General features: G+C 28.6%; 2 protein-coding genes across 3 annotated transcripts in view; one reads left to right on the top strand and one right to left on the bottom strand.

Annotated features, from left to right (window-relative positions):
* LOC123296596 (putative uncharacterized protein DDB_G0277255) overlaps nt 1-24,064 on the top strand; it is a 506,211-nt gene that overhangs the window by 68,441 nt on the left and 413,706 nt on the right. The gene's annotated exons all lie outside the window — the stretch shown is intronic.
* Nucleotides 9,263-11,072, bottom strand: LOC123296597 (trypsin alpha-like). The gene is made up of 3 exons (XM_044878133.1): nt 10,946-11,072; nt 10,306-10,616; nt 9,263-9,679 (listed from the first exon to the last, which is right to left on the bottom strand). Exons 1-3 carry the CDS (start codon nt 10,995-10,997, stop codon nt 9,263-9,265), a joined length of 780 nt encoding a protein of 259 aa, XP_044734068.1. The 5' UTR covers nt 10,998-11,072.

The raw sequence follows: 24,064 nt of genomic DNA, 5'->3' as shown, positions 1-24,064 counted from the left end.
TTTTCTAGCTACAGTTTGTCCCCGATACAAGTCAATTAAAATTTGTGATGTATCCCACAATTGTAATAGCATTATTTTAAAACCAATTTCCTCTTTATTCTTTTTCAAAGGAGGTTCTATAACAAGACTTAATTCTGATAATACGGAGAAAGCTAAATTTTTAGTGTATGAAAAATATTTGTCCCTTTTTAGGGAGCCATCATTGAGTGAGGCGAATAATTCTGGGTTTAATTTTGGGTATTTTTGGAGAAGAAATTCTTTTATCTCTTTTGTTCGTCCTGTTTTCAACCAGGCTTTCTATCGAGTTGAAATATGCTTGGATAACTTTAATTCTTGCGGTTCTGCTGACGGTGTTTCCCCGATAATTTTTAATATTTCTCTGTCTAATTCGTTATTTGTCGACAATGCCTCTTGATTAGATTCTCGATCTACGATTTCTAATATGTCGTCTGTCTGGCCTTGTACCATCTTTGTGAGAAGAGAAGGAAATAATTTATTTGGTTATGCCTTACCTCTCGTGTAAGTTCAACCATATGTCTTCGGCTATGTCTTATCTCTCGTATAAGCTCAGCCGTGTGTATTTCCGTATTGTGTTATGTCTCGCATAACCTCAACGGTATTGTTTATTTATTGACAGTTTTATACATAATGGTGACATATCAGAATCTGATGTTACTAATTTAAATTAAATGATTTATTTGGTTATGCCTTACCTCTCGTGTAAGTTCAACCATATGTCTTCGGCTATGTCTTATCTCTCGTATAAGCTCAGCCGTGTGTATTTCCGTATTGTGTTATGTCTCGCATAACCTCAACGGTATTGTTTATTTATTGACAGTTTTATACATAATGGCGACATATCAGAATCTGATGTTACTAATTTAAATTAAATGATTTATTTGGTTATGCCTTACCTCTCGTGTAAGTTCAACCATATGTCTTCGGCTATGTCTTATCTCTCGTATAAGCTCAGCCGTGTGTATTTCCGTATTGTGTTATGTCTCGCATAACCTCAACGGTATTGTTTATTTATTGACAGTTTTATACATAATGGCGACATATCAGAATCAGGTGTTACTAATTTAAATTAAATGATTTTGTAAATCTATGGTAAAATATTTTGAACGTCTATAGTTATATATTTCATATGTCTATGACTAAATATTTTGTATATCTATGATTAAATATTTAGTACGTCTATAATTTCATATTTCTTCTTGGAAATGCATGACATACGTAAAATAATTTAATAAAATATGTTATGATTGAATATATTATATAAATAAACTAAATTTATTATTTTTCGACTGGATCTCAAAATTATTTAATATTGTTTATTTTACGCACCACTTATAACATGCAATATTTTTAATTAAATAATAGATAATTCCAATATGCACTTGCCTTGATCTATTGAGCGATTCAGAGGAGTTATTTCTTCTAAATTTTCTTTATCGGCACTGACACTATCCCTCTGTTTGTTGTATTTTTCAATTTGCGTTTCATTCTTCGAAGTTGTTTTTCCCATTTTTCATATTTACCGTGGTCGGAGTGTTTTCTCTTGTGACCACCCATTTTTATATATAAGTAATATATAAATACACGGTTATTTTACTATCCACAGTTAATATAAAAAATTTTAAATTATAAATTTATCACAGTAACATTCAACACGTGTGTTATGTTCGCACGAAAAAATGTTATGAAGATAGTTACAGTAAAAGGCCGCTACCTCTAAGGAAGGCGCCAAGTTCAAAACTTGAACTCTAAAAAACGTGGTTATAAGTAGCAACAAGAGATGTCACTACTCATGTAATCATGAGGCGAAAATTGCAGTATAATACACGTTATCAGTGTAAATATTATATGAGTAAATTGCTCAAAATTAACCGGCGATTTAAACAAAACGATATTTTAATTGAAAATATTGTAATCAGCAAAACAACACGATAATTTTTTAAATATAAAATAAATAGCAAAGAAATTACAAAAATCTCGTTATTGGAAGATAGCTCGTACAAATCAATATATTCGTTTTAAAATGCATGACTAAAATGGGGAAGCAGTATAAAAATAAGACATTTAATAATCTAAAAGATTTTTTATTATTAAGTATTAATTATTATATAAAATTATTTAGTGAAGGAATGTATTTACCCTTGTGATCAAAACTAAATGTTGGTTTGATTATCTTGGCAAATCAAGACTAAGCCATAATATTATCTCAAAAATGATTTGGCTTCTTCTTTACCATCAATTTGGAATATCGAGGCCGGTTTGGCCAGTGGAATGTTAAAATATTTAGTGTATTTGGCTTCTCATTTCCTGTTTTACCTACAAAATAATTGCGTATGAGAGTCATTCGAAAAAAAAACATCTTCGAAATGTTTCCAATTGTACTCCGACCATGCTTGTCTTACGATTACATAAGTTCGTTCTACCTTCGTTTAGTTTTGTCTCCTTAAATAAAATTGTTTCATAGATTTGCAAGAGCCACTCCCGGTTCATAATGATACTTGTATCCATCAGCAATGTGTGTTTTTTGGTAGACTTGTCAGCTTTGCAATTCCCTGGAACGTCCTAGGCCTTTGAAACTTACCTTTTATTGACATTTGTTGGTAGCTCATGCAAAGAAGATCATCTGTCTTATGTTACATTTGAAAACATTGGACCTAGCTTAGGTATATAATTGCCGCTATATTTTAAGTGAGGGTGCTAACGCTGCCGCACATTAAAATTCTAAATGTATTTAATTATTCTTCTATCAGAGCTTGTTAAAACATGTTAATTTCCACCGTTCTATTCAAGCCATTTCCTCTTAAAGCTTCTGGTTCTATGTATGGCATACGGGTTCCTATTTTTAACAGTAATTACGTAAATTTATTTAACATATTCCAAAACTACGTACAAAAGTAGAATACTTCTTCATTATTAGCTACTTATCTGCATTTATGTATCATAATATAAAATTTAACTTCACACAATGTCTCAACCTTACATTCATAAATATATACATATTATATATAATATTCATCATGTAAGTAAAGGTAGCTAAAGAGCTACTGCAAAAATTTGACCTATTAACGAATTTCAGTTCGTATATGGGTGTAAGAATAATCAATATCCAAGCGGCGCGGGCGATAAATCTCTGAACTCAGTCTATGTATTTTTAAAGGTGGCACAATACTCCAAATCATTTTTTTTGAGACGGTTGAATTTCGGACAATTCTTTCCTTATTGAACTTAGGTATAAAAGTACGTATTGCACATGAGAGCAGTTGCGTTAACCAACATGGAATGCGCGGTAGTAAAGCAATGGAATTTCTCTCTCGCACATTAAAATTATATTCTTTAATCTACATAGTATAAAAGAAAGTCGCTTCAATCCGTCTGTCTGCCCCTAACCCCTATGTATGCTTATATCTTTAAAACTACGCGATGGGTAGTTCACAGCTAGTAACTAATAGAACTAAATAATGTTAAAATTACAGCCATATTAAAATGAATTGGAATTTATTTTAAATTATTACAATAATATTTGAACTGGTGTATGCAACCATAAAAGTATGGAAAACATAATTTATAATGCTAAAAAGACATGTAAAATAATTATGAAAAATGGTCTTAAAATGATTTTAAAATCAGGTTCCAGACGAACTTGATGCTTTAATTAAAAAAAAAGAAATATTCAAAACACAGTAGTCTTAAAAACTTTTTGTTGCCTCTTGAAAACACTTTTTGTTGCCGTTGGGAATTCTTATACCATTATATTGGAATTGCAATTGCCCAGAGAAACGGTGAAGCGGTGTATATTCAAGTATGATTACCACATACATGTGTCAATTCATTTTCGAATTCAATGCTTTTAACTACTATGCTACGATGACTAGAATGTTATAATTTGTGTCCTTCTTTCGAATTCGAGTGCTAAACGCAGTTCAACCTAAGAAAATAAAAGCGTGTTAACAAAACTCGCTAAGACTATATCGTTCCATGTGTATCGAATAATTTTTGGCAAACGCTCCTCCCTTACAATGCTGATATGTCTGCATGCATACTACATCTACATAGTTTTCTATTTTGTTTCTGTCCCATTATTATGATAAATTGCTCTAAAGGGAACTTTAATCGTATACACATTCTATTCTATTTCCTTCTAAAAACCCTAAGAGTATGAATATATATGATGTTTATAATACACTAACATACGTATGATTTTAGTTCATATATATTATATTAACTATTGGGTAATGTGTAATATCCAGGATACAATTTTCCTTGAATCACACAATAGCTTCTATAAGAATCCCTTTCTAGAGACAAAGTTCCCTTCCCAGAAGGAAAGCAATCGATAGAAGGATTATCAGAGTTCATGCGTTTTTAAGTCAAATAATATTTTGTAGTGTTTCAAATTAATTGATTTAATTAAAGAGAATTGAAAAAAATACACTAGAACCAGGACTCAAATCTGGACTTCTTGGATTTATGTCAAGTGCTCTACCAATTAGGCCATTCGAGTTCTAGACACAGAGTGTAATTTTTCAACTCAATGAATTTTTATTTTTACCTTGTTTATTCACTTATTTATTATTATTACGAAACACAAGTTTATTTCGATAACTGTTTGTTATTTCTATTTTTTTTTTTTAGGAATAATCATGCTATAAGGACAGACTATTTCCATTGTTATATTGAAAAAAGGCACTGCACTTTATTCTATACGTGTAGTACCTGATAATGATTATATTATTAGGTTATATATTCACCTCAGTGAATATTCCAGATTATGATGGCATCACTATTGGGGCTTTAATTGAATTTGGAAGACTATAAATATAACTTTCTCTTTTCAAGTATACGGATTTTAGAAGAAAAAAATGCACTAATATTTAAATAAATAGTATCTTCAAATACCATACTGCAAACCACCTGCACCGTTATATTCATATTTAGAAAGCAGATTCTTTTTAGGCATATCATTCTTTCTAATCCCGATAACTGTAATATGAAAAATAAATAGCGATGCATCAATCGATTAGTGATTCTGCGAGACAAGAGGGGACAGAGCTAGTTAATCTCTCGTATTGTATTCGTATTGTAGTCAAAATTTTGTTTATATAGTCCTCAAGTAATCTTGTATCGCTAGGCTATTTAAGTTGTGGGGCCTGAAAAATTTTTATTCTCTCGCTGTCTTGAAATTCAGGAATAAAGTAATCGAGTCTCCGGCACTGTTGACTTTCATCCAACACTTAACAAAGTTCATTCTCCATTGTCAGAAATTTTGAAAATTTCAAAATGTCGAGCTGCGAATACGTAACTTTGATGAGTGTCGGAAAAAGATTGAATATTTATCAAGTTTAAGCTGACAGGATATTTTAAAATATACCTTCATTTTTGACTTCTAACCATTAATTCCTCTAAATGTATCCTTGCATTAAGCCTTTATATACTTGTAAATTCAATCACCATTTATATAAGTAGTCATTACTGCTACTTAAAAATAGCTTAATGATTTCCGACCGTTTCCTTGGCGCTTTCTTACTAATTTTTTGAGAGAGGTAAAAATATTAATATTTTAGTGCAAATTAGTTCTAATGCGTTTCTAATTTCTAATCATTCTATTTTCTCGACAAACAGAGCTTCTTGATAAAAATTATTTAATGATTATCCTTTCTTGTTAAATTTTTAAGCACATAATTGATAATAGACTAAAATATCTTCTTAAAAATAACCAAATAGATTTGAAAAACAATTTAAGTTCTATAATATTTTGAAAGTTAAACAGGCTATGACTAATTCGTGCATACAACTTAAACGATTAAATTGATAATAATAGCTGTCTGCATACTTACAGAATAAATTAAATAACCAAGTAATATTAAAAGTTAAAATCCAATTCTACGATCTAAACTACAATGAGAAAATCTATATCTATAATTATACAGTATGACCATCTATGGAATTAACAAGAGAGCGAAATATCATTTACCTTATTTCTGTAACAAAAACTCATTCTTCGTAAAATTAATGCATTTCGAGAAAATTTGATTGCCATACAAAGAATATTAATCAGACTGGGGTGAACAAATTAACAAAAAAAATGAAAATATTAAAAAAATGTTAAGATATTGTTGATTTTTTTCCAATTCTTAAGAAAATATTAAAATACCTTAAAATAGGTGACAAAAATGAAATAAAAAATAAAATTGGCTAAGATATACGGATTAAATAGGTATTTTAAACTACTAAGTAGACAGGACAGATTTATCGGACATACTACATGACGTCATATACTCTGTTTGTAATAAGAACTCCATCCTAAAGTATGTTTTTCTAGAAAATCTTTCATGAAAGCAAAAAAAGGTAAGCGATATTCCCTATTCTACAAACCGTTGCCTATGAATAATATTTTGTTGATCAAGCAAGCTACAGAATTTTCAGATATTAATAAAAAACAAAATTTATTTAAATAAAAAACAGCATGAATTGTGTTTTGTAGATAGTTCTCGATAAGTGGGAAAATGAATGAAATTTGACTTTGTCGTAAGATAAAGAAAATAATTTTTCAAAACTCCATTGGCACACTGTATGTATAGACGTAATGTAGACTTAGTAATTGTAAAACTTAAATAACATTTCATAATAATGTAAATTACATTTTATCATCAAGATTACAATTGTCATCATTTTTCTTGCATTCAATTATGAATTCGGTTTCGAACTCTCCAGCAAACTCATGAAAAACTTTCAAAATATTCCCGTACATGAAAATCGAAACAAAAAATATAATAAGGGTCAAACCTGTCAATTTTTCCTCGTGAGTTTAATTTCGTGTTAGCAGAGCTTAATTGAGCAATCAGACCTTTTATAAAAATCTTGGACTAGATCTAAAAAGATCATGGATTACGTATCAAAATTCTTTCGTTGATGAATATCGAACGTAACAAAAGACACTTTTCAATATTTACAAAATAAGAAAAAATCTAGCGATAAAAACAATTAAAAAAGTAAGTTTTTCATTTTTTAAAAAGTAGAGTTTGTATCCGATTTAAAGGTTAAATAATATAGTTTTATATTTTATTTTCCTGTTTTGAAATAGAAAAACATAAAAATGATGAGTAAAAAGTTTGAGAAATGTTTATGTATGTGGTTTTTTTTACTTTGCAATGTATAAAAAATATTTTCGGATTTGAATTGAATTATGTAAAATATATGCGAAAGTAAAAGTGATTTTTAAAAAAACCTCTACATAATACATTTGGAAATATTGAATGATTGATTACTTGCTGTAAAAAAAATTTTTTTTTGCAAATGATTTTAGTTTTGAAACTATAGAATCCGATTGTTTTTGATGAATAGTTCAGAACTACTTCATTAACACAAAATTGTTAGCTGGAGTGTTGAGGTGCATGACATCCCTACTGACATAATTAATTCTTTATTTAAAGATCTAAAGACAAATATCCCACACAACATGGTACGAGAATCAGAAAAGATTCTGCTTATTAGAAAAAATTTCGACCTATAAAATTGACGGCTGTAACTTTTGTTTTGAAAATAATAATCGTATCAATCTTTTGTGGTCTAAGCATATGATAAAAATTTTCCAATCATACGCTGGTTATAAAAGCCTACAATTCTCTTTAATTTATTCAATTCTCTTTAATTAAGATTACTAGAAAAGATATTTGTTAATATTTAGTTTACGCTGTATGTATCATTTTAAAAATCATCAATTATAATCAAGAGACCATGATGTAAATAAATATCGTATACATGATTAAAAGTAAACAAAAACAAAAAGTAATCCGAACAGTTTGTTTATTTGAAGAAGAAAATAAATATATTTCCGATATCAGGTTTGTTTTAATTGGGAGAACTGTTTCATGGTCAAATAACGATCAACTTCTGTTTTAAAATGGAAACCCCATATTTTTTAAAAGATCCGTTTCTATTGATAACTAACAAGGTAGGGATGAAAAAAGCAGTACCTAAGAACGGTAGCGTTTATCGCGCTTTCTAAGGAACATTCCCGTAAAATGAAAACTTTTGATTTTAAATTCATTTGATTACAATTTTTTTTAATGTTTATAACAGACACTTTGACAACTTCACTTGTTTTCAAATAATTTTAGTGTTAATTAATTTTAATAAGTTTTAGTTTTATAAATAAAGCCAGCCACCATTCAATCCAACTTCTTATTTATTATATCAAATAATTTAACTGTGGCGAGAGGTGATACAAAATTAAATTTATTTTTTAATATCTCATATAAATCACCTTATATGATTAAACTACTTATACTTTATTTATAACATTATATTTTACAAAATATATATCCATAGTATAGTATACCTAACGGTACCTTACTGGAAGCTTGCGAAGTTTTTTTTCGCCATATATTTCCCGTAAATGTTGACTTATATACTATTTAGAAGGTCAACGGGGCAATTTCAGCAATTTTATGGGGATTTTGTACAGCTTTTCCAAATTCAGCTAGAGTTGAAAATCGATATGTAGATGGAATCAAGGATGTGCGTTTTAGGGTTCTAACTCCTTAGTCCCCTGTTCTTTTTTTGTATCAAAGTTTTTCGCGGTTTTTTGGCCTTTGAACACCTCCACAGCCTCTACAAACTTAACTGAAGGATTGAAAATCGACGTGTTAGTTGAGTTAATGATACGCTTTTTGAGTGTGTCAACCTTCCAGCCAACTTTTACCCTTTTTTATGGCATTTGTACATTTTAAAAAATTGCCATGTTTACGCAATTTTTATTTCAATACAAAGCATGAAACAATAAGAAACATTAAGTGAGGGAAACTATGACTTTGGTGAAAGAGCTTTGTTGCGCATTAGTTTTTATTTTTTATTTTATATGTTTTTATATCGTTTTTCATGAATCATAAATGAATGATGAGTGTAACAATGCCACCCATTCAAATATTAATGAGAATTTTCAAATTTTTTTATTTTATCCCTAATGGAAATGAACAGAGAATGTACTAAACTGAGTGTCCCACGTTTCTTTAAGAAATCTGTCTGCCGTATTAAGGATTGATAAAGAGAGAGAAGAGTGGTAATGTTTGGTAATAATACAGAACAAAACTAAATCTTCCAAAAGTCAGGCAAAAAGAATCAGAGAAATGAAAAAACTTACGATCTAAAATTTAAATTTAAATATAGAGATTGTTTAATAATTTGTCAATGTTTCTATAAAATTTAAATATTTTATTCATAGAAATTTATAAACTACAATATATTTCTATAAATTAACTTTTGATCGAATCCATTCACGGACAGCTGTGACTCGAGTGTATACACCAGGATATTTTTTGAGTGCGCATCCATTACCCCATGAAACAATACCATGGATTTTATTATTCGATGCCAATGGACCACCAGAATCACCTTGACATGCGTCTTTACCACCTTCACCTAAATATCCAGCACAAATCATACGTGCAGTGATACTATTCATATCTTTGTATGCATCATTACATATATCTTGATCGACGATAGGTACTACAACTTTCTGTAAAATTTTTGGTAAAAACAATCCTCCTGAACTAGTTGCACCCCATCCAGTTGTTACAGCAGATTCATTGGCTTTGAGATAATCTGATTCATCTGGTAATGCAATTGGTTTAATTGCTGATGAAAGTTCTAATGATTCGTTAAGCTGAAAGAATTAAAATAAATTACTTCGTTATGGATATATTGACTTATTCTGTATTTTAAATATTGAAATATTTAGAAGTTTTTTCTCACGGCCCTGCGACCAAAAAATAAATGAGAATTAACAACAAATTGGCAAACCAAGATTTGTTACATTAAAATTGGTTGTGACTTGGGAAAGAACTGGAATAACAATACTCAAGTTTAGCATTCCCTACTTAGACAGTTACGAAATTCTTAGGGTTTCGTATTTCTCATTAGTAGGGTGAACTATATATCGTTCATTTGTCTTTTTTTGTATAGAAATTAATGATTACAAAAAAACTAAAACTGTGAAATCGTTACATTATCAGTCTCAAAAACACAGCATGGAATTTCGAACAATATGACCACTTGATAAAATTAATGAGTTGCTTAATAACATTAATGTTATCAAGTAGTATCATAGTGTCCGACAAATTCCCTACTGCGTTTTTTCAGACTGATAGCTTAAATAAGACGTTATCATGTTCATTTGAAAACGCAGCACTTTCGAAAAAACTCTCAAGGTAGTATTAATTATTTAACAAAGCATACTTTCTGTCCCAGGGTCTATACTTCATTTAATTGATATAAAAAACAATATCTTACCACAAGCAAGGATACATCATAATCTATGTTTTGAAAATTAAATAATTCATGGACATGTTTCTCTTTAACCGTTCTAACAACTCCATCTTTTCCTCGATTTGTTGTTCCAGCACGGATTCTCATTGCCTTTAGACTAGTATCCCTGGTACAGTGTGCAGCTGTTAAAATAACATTTGGACTGATAATTGATCCACCACAACTGTGGCTCCCAGAAATTTCTAAAGAAATTTGATATGGAAATTCTTCGATGGTTGTTGGCTCACCTCCTACTATCCGTCCATCAAGATGTGGTCTAAGTAAAATACTGCCACCTAAAATGGATTATATATTGCAGTAAAATTAAGTTGGAAAAATTGTATTTGAAGAACTATATTTAAGAAAGAATTCGTGTAAATGGTTTTGATTGCCTGATTTTGTAAAACAGTTGAAATGTCAGTAGCAGAATTCAAAGTGAATTTGAATTACTAAAGTGTCTTTGACCGATTTTAATGAAATTCCAGGCAAACAATAAGTTTTGGGTAAGCAATCAGCTTGAAACTTTGTTTACTCAATAAATTTCAATAAAAGTAGTATTAAAACAAATAAATCTATATGTTAATTGTAAGATCTTTTGTTCATTACGTATATATTTTCAACTTACTTGCAGAAAACACTAAAACACTCAAAACACTACAAAATAGTGATATTTTCATTATGATTGGTGATTATAGTTCTTTCAAAAATTATTTAGTATTGTGACATTTCAATGTGACAGTATTTATTTATATATCCAACAAATTTATTTCTTTAATCAATTATCTTGATTTTTTTTTTTAAATAGTGTTTCTTTTTTTATATTTGCATTGATGCATGTGCGTCTTTTGTTTACTGCCTGGCGCAAAGTTTTTGTTTTCACTCTGAAAATCGAAACCAGAAATTATTATATTTTATCTTTATCGCTCTATTTTCAAAGAATATTAGGTACACTGAGTATGAATATAAAAGGATAACATAAACGGTGTGAACACGAATGACTAAATAAAAGAACAAACGGGCCTGCATGCGAATATCAATTTGTTTGTTTGTTTTTAGCTGCTTATATTAACTCCACTTGTAACTCAAAATGTAAAAAAATCTTGTGAAAATTATCCTTCTTCTAAATGCAGTCCGATTAACTTGTACACATATGACCGATAACCCAAGGATCGATGATAATACCATTATCTAATAATTTTAATCAAAATATTATCTTTATTACTTTAATAATATGATCTTGAAATATAAATAGTAACAATAATCAGATGGTTTAGTAGCTTTAGTACCCAATTCGTATGTGAACAAGCGTCGGATCAAAGCACAGCAACGATAATATATTTTTTTAAATTCTATTTTGTTACCCAAACAGTATTCAATCTTTAAAGCGAGGGATGGTCGATATCTTTCAAATCAGTTAAAGCAAAGAATGAATGTAGAGACCATTCCACGCTTTGAAGTTTACATTATAATTAAAATTGCTATCCATTTTTTACTCCAATAAAAGAGATTTTTGTTTGTTTTTTAAACTATAATTTATTATGATTAAGTATCACATTTATCAAGACATTTAAATGTAAAGAGGAAGAACAAAATTTGTCTGTTGTTATTCATAAAATGAAAGTATATATCATTACAACTTTATAATAAATTATCTGAGTATGTAATAATTTACTTAAGTAATCAGATTGATATTGGTCGCTGCCACAGATCATATTCTCCAGGACATCATAGCAATCCACATTGTCAAATGATTAACTTTAAAGTATTTTATCGGTATTAAGGATTAAACAAGTTATTTTTATCTTTAATTAAATACCTATAAACACAATAGTTTTTTTTTTTTTTTTCATAATATACAAACTATTTCATTTTGAAGAGTTTTTTTTTAGATAAAAAATTTACAACGGTGTTTGATTTTACATTTCTTATTTTATTTTTTTCACAACTTTTGTTTAGTTTTTTTCGATTATAGATAAATTTCAAAAATAATGAAGCTTGGGTGTTAAGATCTAATAATGTCAAAAAATCGATCAAGGCCACATACTCCATGTAAACTATTGTAAAATATATACTAAAAGTCTCTCAAAATTTTTTGGACGTCGTTTTTGTATTTTGACAAACACTTTTTGATTTACTTTTTGGAACTGTATTTTTTAAGGGCAAAAAACATTTTTTGTTTGTATTCGTTTATTGTAAATCAAATTTTGTTGCTTAAAACAACAGGTGCTTAAAAGTTATTGAAATTTAGGGTTTTTTGTTCCATAATGGGATTGCCCAAAAAGGCTTAAAATGAATTTACATATTTCTTGATAAAATTTAAATTTGCATCTAGACATACTTCTAAAATTTAGAAAATGTTTGAATTTAATTGCTTTTAAATTTTTCAAGAACATACTTGACATGCTTCCATTAAATTTTTCCAAATCGTTTTAATGTTATCTATTTTTATTAAGATCAAAAATTCATTTTCCAAACCCTTAAGAGCGATGTGACGTATATTATAAAAGCTATTAAATTTTCGAATAATAAATAATTTTGCTTAACAAATATACTGACTTATTATTTTGTATATTTTACTGAACAAATATTGCAAAAATTTGGCAAAACTATAGTGAACTCGACTTTCCTTCTTCAATATGATCAGTAATGTAGTAGTATCTGACAGTCATTGCAGAACACATAAAAAGATGGGTTTTAGAATATTTTCCTATAAAACTTTTCCTATATTCTGCGGCAAGCAATGAAACTAATGTATATTGAATAAAAATGTAAATATCATTTAAGGGTAGCAATTTTCAAAAATATTGATAGAGTTCAAAATAATTTTTGGATTTTTTATTTAATTATCTTCATATTTCAATAAGTTTCTTGATAAAATTCATCAATTTCAAGCTAACCGCGAATTAGGACTTTTCCATACCCGTTAAAAGATAAATCTTTGTTATGAGATTTTTGGAGACGAAAAACTTTCTACAATGCGACATTAGTAATAGCCTCTAAAATTTTCAGACGATCTGAAGATGACAATAAAAAAATTACGCATGGCTCTGAATCTACATTCTTTCTTCAAAATAATAATAATATTTGGGAAAATTTAATTAAATTTTCTTTTTACATAAAATGTTATCCATAAATTAAAGATGTTTATCTTTTAATTTTTTTTCTCTTCTTCTTAAATTCAATGATTTGCTTTGACTATGAAAATCAAAAAAGAAGATAAAAAATATTGTTCTTCATATGATACCTATTAGAAGACAAAATTACTTTTATATAAATTTAATCAAAAAATCATTATTTATTGAAATGACAATTTGAAAACAAGAAAATAATTATTTTGCTGTTCATTCCAGAAATATATACCGTACAGAATGGTTTAAGGAAAAATAACTGCAAACGAAACTTTTCATTATCAACTCATTTGAGCTTTCAACTGTTAGTGTAAAATTAATATAATGTCTGAGGTATTTTCAGAGATTAAAATATATAAGCATATCCCTTCTCAGCACACTAAAAAATCCATCAAAATCTTTCTATATTTCTTTGACACATTTTCGAATAATTGATAATTATTTGTATTTTTATTCCAAAAATAGTATTCTAAGTTATTAGAAACGAAACAAAACAAGGCGTGTAAGGTTGATGAAAATAAGTCCATTAATTAAACATTTGTAATCGACATTTCAACTGAACAATATGGTCGAAATAATCTTTAAAGATACCAAAACAATTACAAAAACTCAATTGATTTATCACAATTGATCAAAATGAGCTGAACTTGAGCTTATTGAGCTGAAATTATTTTATTTCGCTACTTATATTAATAGCACAGAAAGGTGTATTCTTTTTTTCTCGATCATGCATTCAATTTATTTGTTAAACAAAGAAATTGGCAATCAATTTCAATTCTATCGAACGCAAAAATGGGTCAAAATTTCTGCAAACACATTATATAACATTCCTAAGAAAAATTTTGAGAGCGTAATTAAGAATATTTGCTCATAACTGTATGTCCATTTATTAAGTATGCTCTAAAAGTTAAAAGAAGTAGTTAAAACTAATATTTTAAAGTAGTTTAATTGCCTTTTGTTTGATAGCCACTCTTCGATATTTAGAAATACTCTCAGTTTTACAATCCTCTCAGAAATACTCTCATGTTTTTCTTATTAAAATTTAAAGCAGGGAAATTTGACAGCTAATAAAATAATTTATTTCATTTTTAGAAAATGATATAGCATATGATGTTTTATTCTGAAACGTGCTGTAATTAAAGAGATATATTTTTACATGTTAAAATCAATGTAATATCAAAGTTAATAAAACAAGAAAGAGAAACTAATCTTCAATTAGTTTTCCAATAAGAATATTAGTAAAAGTAAAGGGAAAAATGTAGAATATAAGCAGCTTTACCTTTTACATTTTATCATGATTTCTTTTTTTGACTGCTTTTTTTCCGTTATGCATTGGAAAAAAGGAAGATTTTGAAATATTATTAAAAGATTGTTGAACCAAGCAGCAAACCATTTGAAGGTACACATATAGGAACATAACTCAAACCAACATAAAAAAAACATAGTAGAAGAAATAAAGAAGGTGAATTAAAGATAATAACACAGAGAATAGATAGAAAATGAAGTTTTTAGTTTTCAAAATACTGAGTGTTTCGTAATATCTTTGGTTTTTCAGAAATGGAAGATATTATTAAATTAAACCATTTTTGGTCTATACATATGAAAAATGGTTTTTCTGTAGAGAAACCTCTTTAGCCTGAAATAAATTTCTTCTCGTTCCAAGAATATATTTTTGTTACTTTTACAATGCAAAAATATTTTTGGTTCAAGAAAAATTCTTTTTTGTGCCAAGAAATTCTTTTTTACGTTTTTCCTTTGATATTAAAACAGGCTGATACTAAATCTTCTTTAATTATAAAGTGAATGTTTACGAAAGCTTGATCATTTAACTCTTACTTTTGCTAATAAAAGAAGTGGGAAGGACATTAAATTTGAAATCATACATAAGATAGAAATCAAAAAATTACATATTTATTTTTAAAGCATTAAAATGATTTGGAAAATTTAATTTTCAAAATCCCCATTTAAAATTATTGAAGTAGTACTCCTCATTTAAAATTATTGAAATCGGCTTTAATTCCCAACTAAAAAAGTATAAAATCGTACAAATTCGATAAAATTATTTTAACGGTCATTCTAACGTCATAATTTCAACAACATGATACTGACTCTGAAAGTCATAAAATCCGATCAGGTGAGGTCTTAAAATAAGAAAATCTTCGATGCCTCTAATTAAAATATTCCAGCTGATTTACGCTTTTCAAGATACCAACTCCCTAATAATGTAATTAAAAATCATTGAATCCGAATGTTTTATATCCGATATCTTGAAATACAAAGGTTGGGCCTTCAAATAAACCTCATTTTCGTAGTTTTTAGATGAAAACTAATTTGGAAAATGATTTTCACAATTACTGCAGTACGTTAACTAATGATCAATTAATAAAGGTAGTATTTTAGCCGAGAAACTGTTTTGTCTCACAGATTCCAACAGAAATATGTATATGCACCTAGCTCTGAATATGTGAGTAGTTTTACCTTGGTTTATTTCCCTTTAATTACTATAGTAACTATAAATATTCTTTGATACTCTGTACTAAGATTGAGAATTGGTTTTCCTTCCTGGCTTTAGCCGTATATGTGTGTATTTGAAACTTATAAACAACACATCAAATCAGATATTTATTTCTTCTATTTCAATGTATTTATTTTTGTTTGAATCCCTAGGGATATACAAAAGGATTATATAAGCACACAAACATACATGCAAACATGCACGTGTAATATAAGGTGCCTACAACCGACACAAAACATAATTTTCTAAAAATTTGACAGGAATGATTTTTTTTCTATACCTTGGACAACGAACGCTTTTTTACCAATTTTTTTACGATCTTCATTTCAAAACAACAACAAAGTTTTCTAATCGAAAAATGAAAATTGATTTATTAAATTTATGTGTAAAATTATTATTTTTATAAATATTAGTTTTTTAGAAAATCAATGCTTTTTGTGTTTGCTTAATTATTGTTTAGTTTCTCATTTCCATTTTTTCAAAAAATAATTATAAAAATAATAATATGAGTAAAAACCTCAAAATTTAGTGTTTTTTGTCGCCCTATTTAATATGAAACTTGGCTCTGTCTTTAAAAAATCGTTTTCAATTTAAATTTGTTGTTGACATAAACCCTGTGTTGTATTTAAGTTAAACAAGTTATTATCGTTTAAAACTTGTAATTCTTTAGTCATAATTTCGGGATATCTGTAATTCGATTATCCACAGAAACTCAATCAATTACTAGAATCCAAGTTAAATTTGGTTTCAAAAACTGTTTTAAGCTTTGAGAAATTATACGTTTAAAAAATTCGAAAACCGTGAAGTTAAAGTGATGTAATCTAGTGAAAAACACCTTTATTTTGATCATAGTGCCTGAAAATGAAATAATAAACAAGCTGTTTCATTAAAAAAAAACAATTTTGATACATTCCGCGCTTCCGGCCACCCTTTATAATACGAAAATAGTTTTAAAATGTACAGCCAATAGCCCTTCAAGCTGTGTAGCCATAATCTTTCGTGTCGGTTAGCGTAAACAACCCTGTATAGTAAAAATACAATAGACAACTCTTAAAAATGTGAAAAAAAACGTAACTAAAAAGTAAAAAAAACGCTGCCTTTTCAAGACTCATGTGGGACTTAAATAAATATGCGATGAATAGATTTATACGCACGCACTGCCAACTAAAACGTATTTTTCCTCAATCAATTACAAATAACATACCCCAAGGGATTTCTTGAATACTCTTCGTTGCATTTTAATTATTTTGTAATCATTTATACATATTATATGTAGTCAGAAACTTTTTGAAAATCAAGATAATTTTTCTACGCACACAACTGATTATTTCAATAAATGAAACTCATCGTCTCTCATCAAGAAAATAATGTGAAATAAAATAGACGACACAAATGCAATTTAGTTACCATGTTAGATGTTATAATACGACGAACCGGCATACTTTTTTATGCGTATGAAAAATATATCATATAGTACATCCCCTATGGAATAAATTCAACGGTATCCCATATAATAACGGGTAACTGGGGACATGTAATATAACCCAACATTTTCCGCCCTCTAAACATTGAATATGTCTTATATGATAATATCTCTCTATATAAAATATACAGACAAAAATCTGGTGGGAATGTGATAAAACTACCATGTATTTGGGTAATGTGTGGTATATTGGCACCAAGTTAGTAAACTGTATGATCTATAAACGTCTGGTAAGGTTAACATCATGCTCATCTAAAATCCATATCGATTAAATCAAAATTAGAAATGGTCGATCCATAAAAATATGGTACAAGCTCATCACAAGCATTTGCAATCCAAAAAACATTGGAACATTAATCATAATTTCTTAAAAGATGAAAATGTTCTAATGAAAGAAATAAATTTAAATTTCTAATTTTAGTCCCAAGTTTTTAATGATTAAAAATATAGATAATATGAATAATTTTGGTATAGGTGTTCATAAAATCACCTAAGTAGCCCATTTCCAGTTGCCTATCCGTCTATCGGTCTGTCATTATGATAACTCAAAAACGACAAGAGACAACAAGCTGAAATTTTTGTAGCGCGCTCAGGACGTAAAAGTTAGTTTGAGTTCGTAAATGAGCAACATAGGTCAATTGGGTCCTGGGTCTGTAATATCTCTTATAAAAAACTAAGCAACTTTTGTTTGGAAAATTTTTTCGTTAAAATCACTGTTTAATTTTCTCTCCAAAACTATAAAAATAGGAAGTTAAAAACTTGCAGGAAGCTTTAGCTAGTGGTTTAATAAAACATTTTAGAAAACCGCAAAAAAAAATTATGCAAATATTTTCGAAAGTTTTCGAAAACCAAATAAATATCAGCCGAAAGGTCGCCATAATAGGTATTTCAACAACTGATTCAGTTAGTTGTTTGTTTTCACTTGTTAAGAAGCGCATAGATTTGGCAATAAACCAAAGAGCTAGAGGAAACTGATCAGACATGGCTTAATAGTTTGTAGGGGATCATTTCTGGTGCCTCATGATAAAATACAAAATCCCCGAACATGTTGTTTAAATAGTTTTGATAGGTGATTTTGAAATAAGGAAACGCTACAATGAAACCCATCACTTTTGAGGTCAAATTGGAAAAAAAAAGATTTTGGATTTATTTATCCATTTTGAATTAACCATAATTGTCTGTAGATAGAGGTGAAAAAAACATATTTTTTCTCTAGTTTATTCGAATTAAAATGATGCTACTAAAGATGTCTGTCTTTTCGTAAATGTACACAATTTTCCAATATCATTATTATATTCTATGTTTTTAAATGACACATAGTACATATTTAGAAAATATTGAAAGAATGAAATAATATACGAGTTGTATAATCAACTTGGTAGAAATGCGACTATTTGGCGCCAACCAAATCGTACAATCAAGATGGTTCTTCCTTTTACTTGTTACTCATCATTTTGATTATATAAAAACAAAATCATAAATAATAATAACTGTTTGGGCTTTTACCTAAATTCTTCTTTTTTTAAATAATTATTGTAGCTTCTGACTATGACGCCACTCGAATTATTAGAATCCTCTCGAAAAACATATAAAGTCAACTCCGATAAATTCATGTTTACTTCGGAATATTTACATCAACACAAAATTGAAAATACTTCATAAATGGTGTATGGGTTAGTTATTTTGTCTTTAATTCCAAATGGATTTGAAAAAGGACCGAAATTTCAATACTTAGACTTACTTTTGTTTGCAAATTTTGTAATTGTTGAAAATTTATGCAAATTCTGATGTCTTTTATCAGTCCTTTTTTAGTTTTGCATTTTTTATCGTTAGTATTAACGAAGTTAATACTTTTTTATTTAACAGAAATTTTGGAGAATATTATAATTTTTTTGAGCGGGGTTTTTTTACTTGAAGTGAATGGCGCCAGGATCACAGCTCCGAATAATTTTTTGGCCTAGAGACCAATCTATTTAGTTTTCTAGTTGATTTCGAAACCCAATGGATACGTAATACGTTCAAATATATCCCAATTTCGTCGTTTTGAAACAAAATTGTGTTAATAAATTATCATAGTTCAAACGTCTGAAATTGAAACTGAAATTTAAATTGAAACGTCTTAAAACAAAAACTTATTTTTGTACATCTGTAACGAACGATCGCTTTGAAACTTTATATCACGATAAACGGGATGATTCAAATGTGATTTTTCCTTGCATATGATAAATGCCAGTGTGAAATGCCAAAAAATAATGTAGGAGAGAGTAATGCAGGAAAATCTATATCGCAGTTCTTTGTACTCATTCGATAATTGTTCTTGCCGTGCTTTCCACCTGAAGATAATTGTTCTTGCCGTGCTTTCCACAAATTTCTTACCGTGCAGAAAATGTCTCAATTAAATTCGGATTGACAAAAAAATTTTTGAACAAAGCTCTTATATTATTGGATGTATAGTAATTTTTGTCAATTATACTTAAATTAAAAGAAAAACTTCATTATTAAGGTCATGTTCCCCCCTCATAGGGTGAAATATTCCCTGCTTTTAATTATTATAGTTTAATGTTTTCTGGTGATATAGGGTTTATATGTTTTCATGTTTTTGAAAAATAGGAAGAAGAGCCGCGGAGTCGATTCTACCAAAAGACATATACTTCCTAAACATTAAATCGTGTCTCATATTAATCCCAGAGCTCAACTTGATATGTATCCAAGACACTAAAAAATCCCCCAAAAAGCACTTCTTTGATATTACTCAACCTAGATATCGGTTATCAACGCTGGAGCTAAATTTGGAGTGGTTTTTCTAAAAAAAATAGTGGTTTTTCTAAACTATGTTCTTAGTACGGGTTATATAAGAGATTAAATCCTCGACCCCTAACCGTTAACTTTCGATTCAGTGCACAAGTCTTTATTTTCAGACAAAATATGACTAAGAAACGTAAAAAAGAAATAGTTAATAGAATTCAAAAATTACAAATATATTTATTCTTTGATATTTTTAACAAGCTAAGAATACAACAAAAACAATTCCACAATTCAAACGAAATTAATTCAAAAAATATATTTTATTTCTGTTGATGTTGTTATTATTATTTTCTATAGTGAATAATTATTGTTTTTGACAATACAAAAGAATAAAATATATTTATCTACACACAAAAGGAAAAATATAATCAAAATTCAATAGCACTTCAAAAATAACATAAGTGAGGAAAAAATCTCCAATATAATAATACACACTTCGCTTTTTCTCCCCTAATTTGTGAATATTTCACACTGTCGTTTGTTTAATTGCTATTCTAGTCTCCCAATGTTAACAACGTGTCAAAAAATAGCTTGAAATGTTATTATTTTGTATTAATTCAAAACATACAAAACCAAAAGATAATGTGTAAATCACCCACATGTCCTCTATATGATAACCATTATAAAGTGTTAACTAACCAATCAAAAAAATTTCTCATTTTTGGTCAAATAAAAAAGAAATTAAATTTAAATATAACAAGTGAAAACAAACAATTGACTTAGTTAATTGTTGAAATACCATGTATAGACAGTGTTGATGCGCAATCGTTTGTTTTTTGACGTCACGTAAATAACAAAAGATATTCACTTTTAAATAGACACACACACAACTGATATTCCTATATTAATACATACTATAAAATTTGCACCTAATTAACGCCCTCGTGGGTAAACAGTGATGTTTACAAAAAAAATGTTTCAAACAAAAGTTTTTTATTTTTTTATAAGGAACATTTTTTACATTTAAACTTTTGTTCTATCTCTAACGGTTTACAAGATGGGTCCTACGGACCCAAGACCCAATTGACCTATGATGCTCATTTGCGAACTTGATCTCACTTTTTACGTCTTGTAAAAAAAGAGTACGCTGTAAAAATTTCAGCTCGATATATTTTTTCGTTTTTGAGTTATCGTGTCCACAGACGGACGGACGGACGGACAACCGGAAATGGATTAATTAGGTGATTCTATGAACACCTATACCAAAATTTTTTTCGTAGCATCAATATTTTTAAGCGTTACAAACTTGGAACGAAACTTAATATACTATGTATATTTCATATATACATGGTATAATGAAAGCGATTGAGTAAATATCAAACATTTTCGATTTCAGGTATAACTTGAAGGTATATCTTGATCTATATTTTAATTGAACCAGGTACGATAAAATTGAAAGCGATTAAATTAGAAAGAATATTTTGATGTAAAGGTACATACTTTCATTTTAAAAATGAATTTTTGGTAAATAATAATGAGTTTATTATTCTTAAAACAACTACAACTAATGAACAGCAATCGACATGTTAATTAAGAAAGTATTAAATTAATTCGAACAATTAAATTGTAATAATGTAATATAATCAAACTAAAATGTTTATTATATTTATAATTGCTCTAGCCAGAATTATATTTAACATTGCTCTAAAAATTTTGGTAAGAATGCTGAAACTCCTTGTGAGACATACCATAAGTTCCCAAAAATGAGACTGTATTCAATAGCTCTGGTAACAATAACTGGACAATTTTTTTCTTATATTTTGCAGATATTTGAAAATATTGCAGAAGTCTAATAACATTTATCGAAGAAATCGTTATGATCGAATCAAAAGATTTAAATCAGATCAAAATTTTGGTTTTTATTTTTTTAGTAATGAAAAAAATTGTTATTTATAATTGACCAAAAGTTATATTTTTTCGAAAATGTGTCGCTTCTACGACTTTCGTCTTGTTTTGGCCGCCGTTTACAAATTAATAAGATATTGTCCGAGTAATAGGGCTTAAATTTATGGGAATTTTTAGTATATTACACAGTCAGGTGCGCAAAACATTTACACCAAAATTCGTGACTGCAATTTTTCCTAGATTTCTATCATTTTTGTTTTATTTTTCGTTCACTGTATGACTATGTTACCTGTATACGGAAGTAAAACATGTAATTATTTCATTAAAATTTCGAATAAAAAAAACACAAATTTGGTAGTACCTTATCCACAAAAATGAAACACTTGAAAACATGTTATATCATAAAATTTTTGTTAAGTAATTAATGACGTAACAGTACTTATTATATAATATAAAGTTTACCATAAATGCACACGCACGCACGCACGTATATTGAAGGAAAATTCTGTTCCCCTAAACACATAAAGGAGTATATTTATGTCTGTCTCCACTTTGTCGAATGTTCTAATAGTATTTACTACTGCATAGATACAAAAAAAAAACAACATTTATAGACTTGGGGGCTTTTGTCTAATAGTATATTTTATATCTTTGTGAAGTCCGTTATATTTTTATGTGAATCAAACATTATTATTTGATTTATTAAAAAATAACTCGGTTTACACGTAGCTTCGTTTGCGTGACAAAACAAAGTAAAATTTAATTTTTAAAATGAAAGAAAATTTAATAAATCACGTGATAATTGTTATGTATCAAATGATTTATTTAGGTGTGGTCTTTCCTGTCTGAAGTCAGTTCGTTAGCGGTATGGTGCAATTGTAATATACATGATATTAAATCGAATGTAAAACAAAAAATGTACTCTCTACGTTAATCGACTACGTTAGAATTATAAAAAATTAAAAATATTTCTGTTAACAATTATTTTTATAATTTATTTACCACACCGGTATCATCAACACATATCGAACTATAGAGAAAATTTTTGGCGTAAGAAATTTTTGTCTTGTACCAAGAATTTTAAAAGGAGTAAACAAATATTTCTTCTTCTTGCTTTTTAAATCAAAATATTATTGAGCCAAGAAAACCAGTTTTTCTATGTCATATGGCAATTTTTTTTTTCATGTCTAGACACTGATAAGAGTTCTTGATTCTCAAGTTTCATTTCGGTAAGTATTCATTATTTACAAAATCAGGTATTCATTAAATTTATTTTTAGGATTCATCAAACAAAAAACACAGGCAAGTTAATTCCAGGAATCAGCAAACAATTAAATTTGTAACCAGGGCAACTGTAAGCAGTCTATCTCTATATCTTGTTTCTTGTTGAGATGCTTACATAAAAATGTTTTCTGTTTTATTTAAAATAATAGGAATTGGCAGTTATAAAAAAAAGATCAAAGAGCTTTTTTCATTAAATTATATTAACTAATCTAATGTTAGGTCAGTCAGGTATACATACCTGTTCTTTCAGCCGATTACATTTCGCAGAATTTGAACCACCTATCGTCAGTTCCGTTTTTTCAATGCTTTAACTGTTGAAGTTCTGTTATCATAGTACAATTTCTCTTTGTCTTAACCAGGCATGGGCAAACGTGGCTCAGAGAAATCCCTCAGACCTCTGAATCTAAAATACGAGTAAGACAGTGACAACCTAACCAGTGAAAACCAAGAATACGAGTAAGACAAAGAGACAACATTTTTTTTCTACCTACGGCATTACTATAAAAGAAACTGAGATAGGTAGAAGAGTCGTATACCCGCCTGCCCCCCCCCCTTTGAGCATTGCGGACTAGCAGGAGTAAAGAGACACACACTAAAGTTTATGGCACACAATAAAGTTATAACATTAGTGACTTCGACTTAAAATAACTCTAAATTGGCTATTAAAGTAACAAAAAGAACTAG

Source organism: Chrysoperla carnea, chromosome 3 (genome assembly GCF_905475395.1).
Source record: "Chrysoperla carnea chromosome 3, inChrCarn1.1, whole genome shotgun sequence".
NCBI classification, from domain to species: Eukaryota; Metazoa; Arthropoda; class Insecta; order Neuroptera; family Chrysopidae; genus Chrysoperla; species Chrysoperla carnea.
This window is presented reverse-complemented; position numbering and strand designations above follow the sequence as displayed.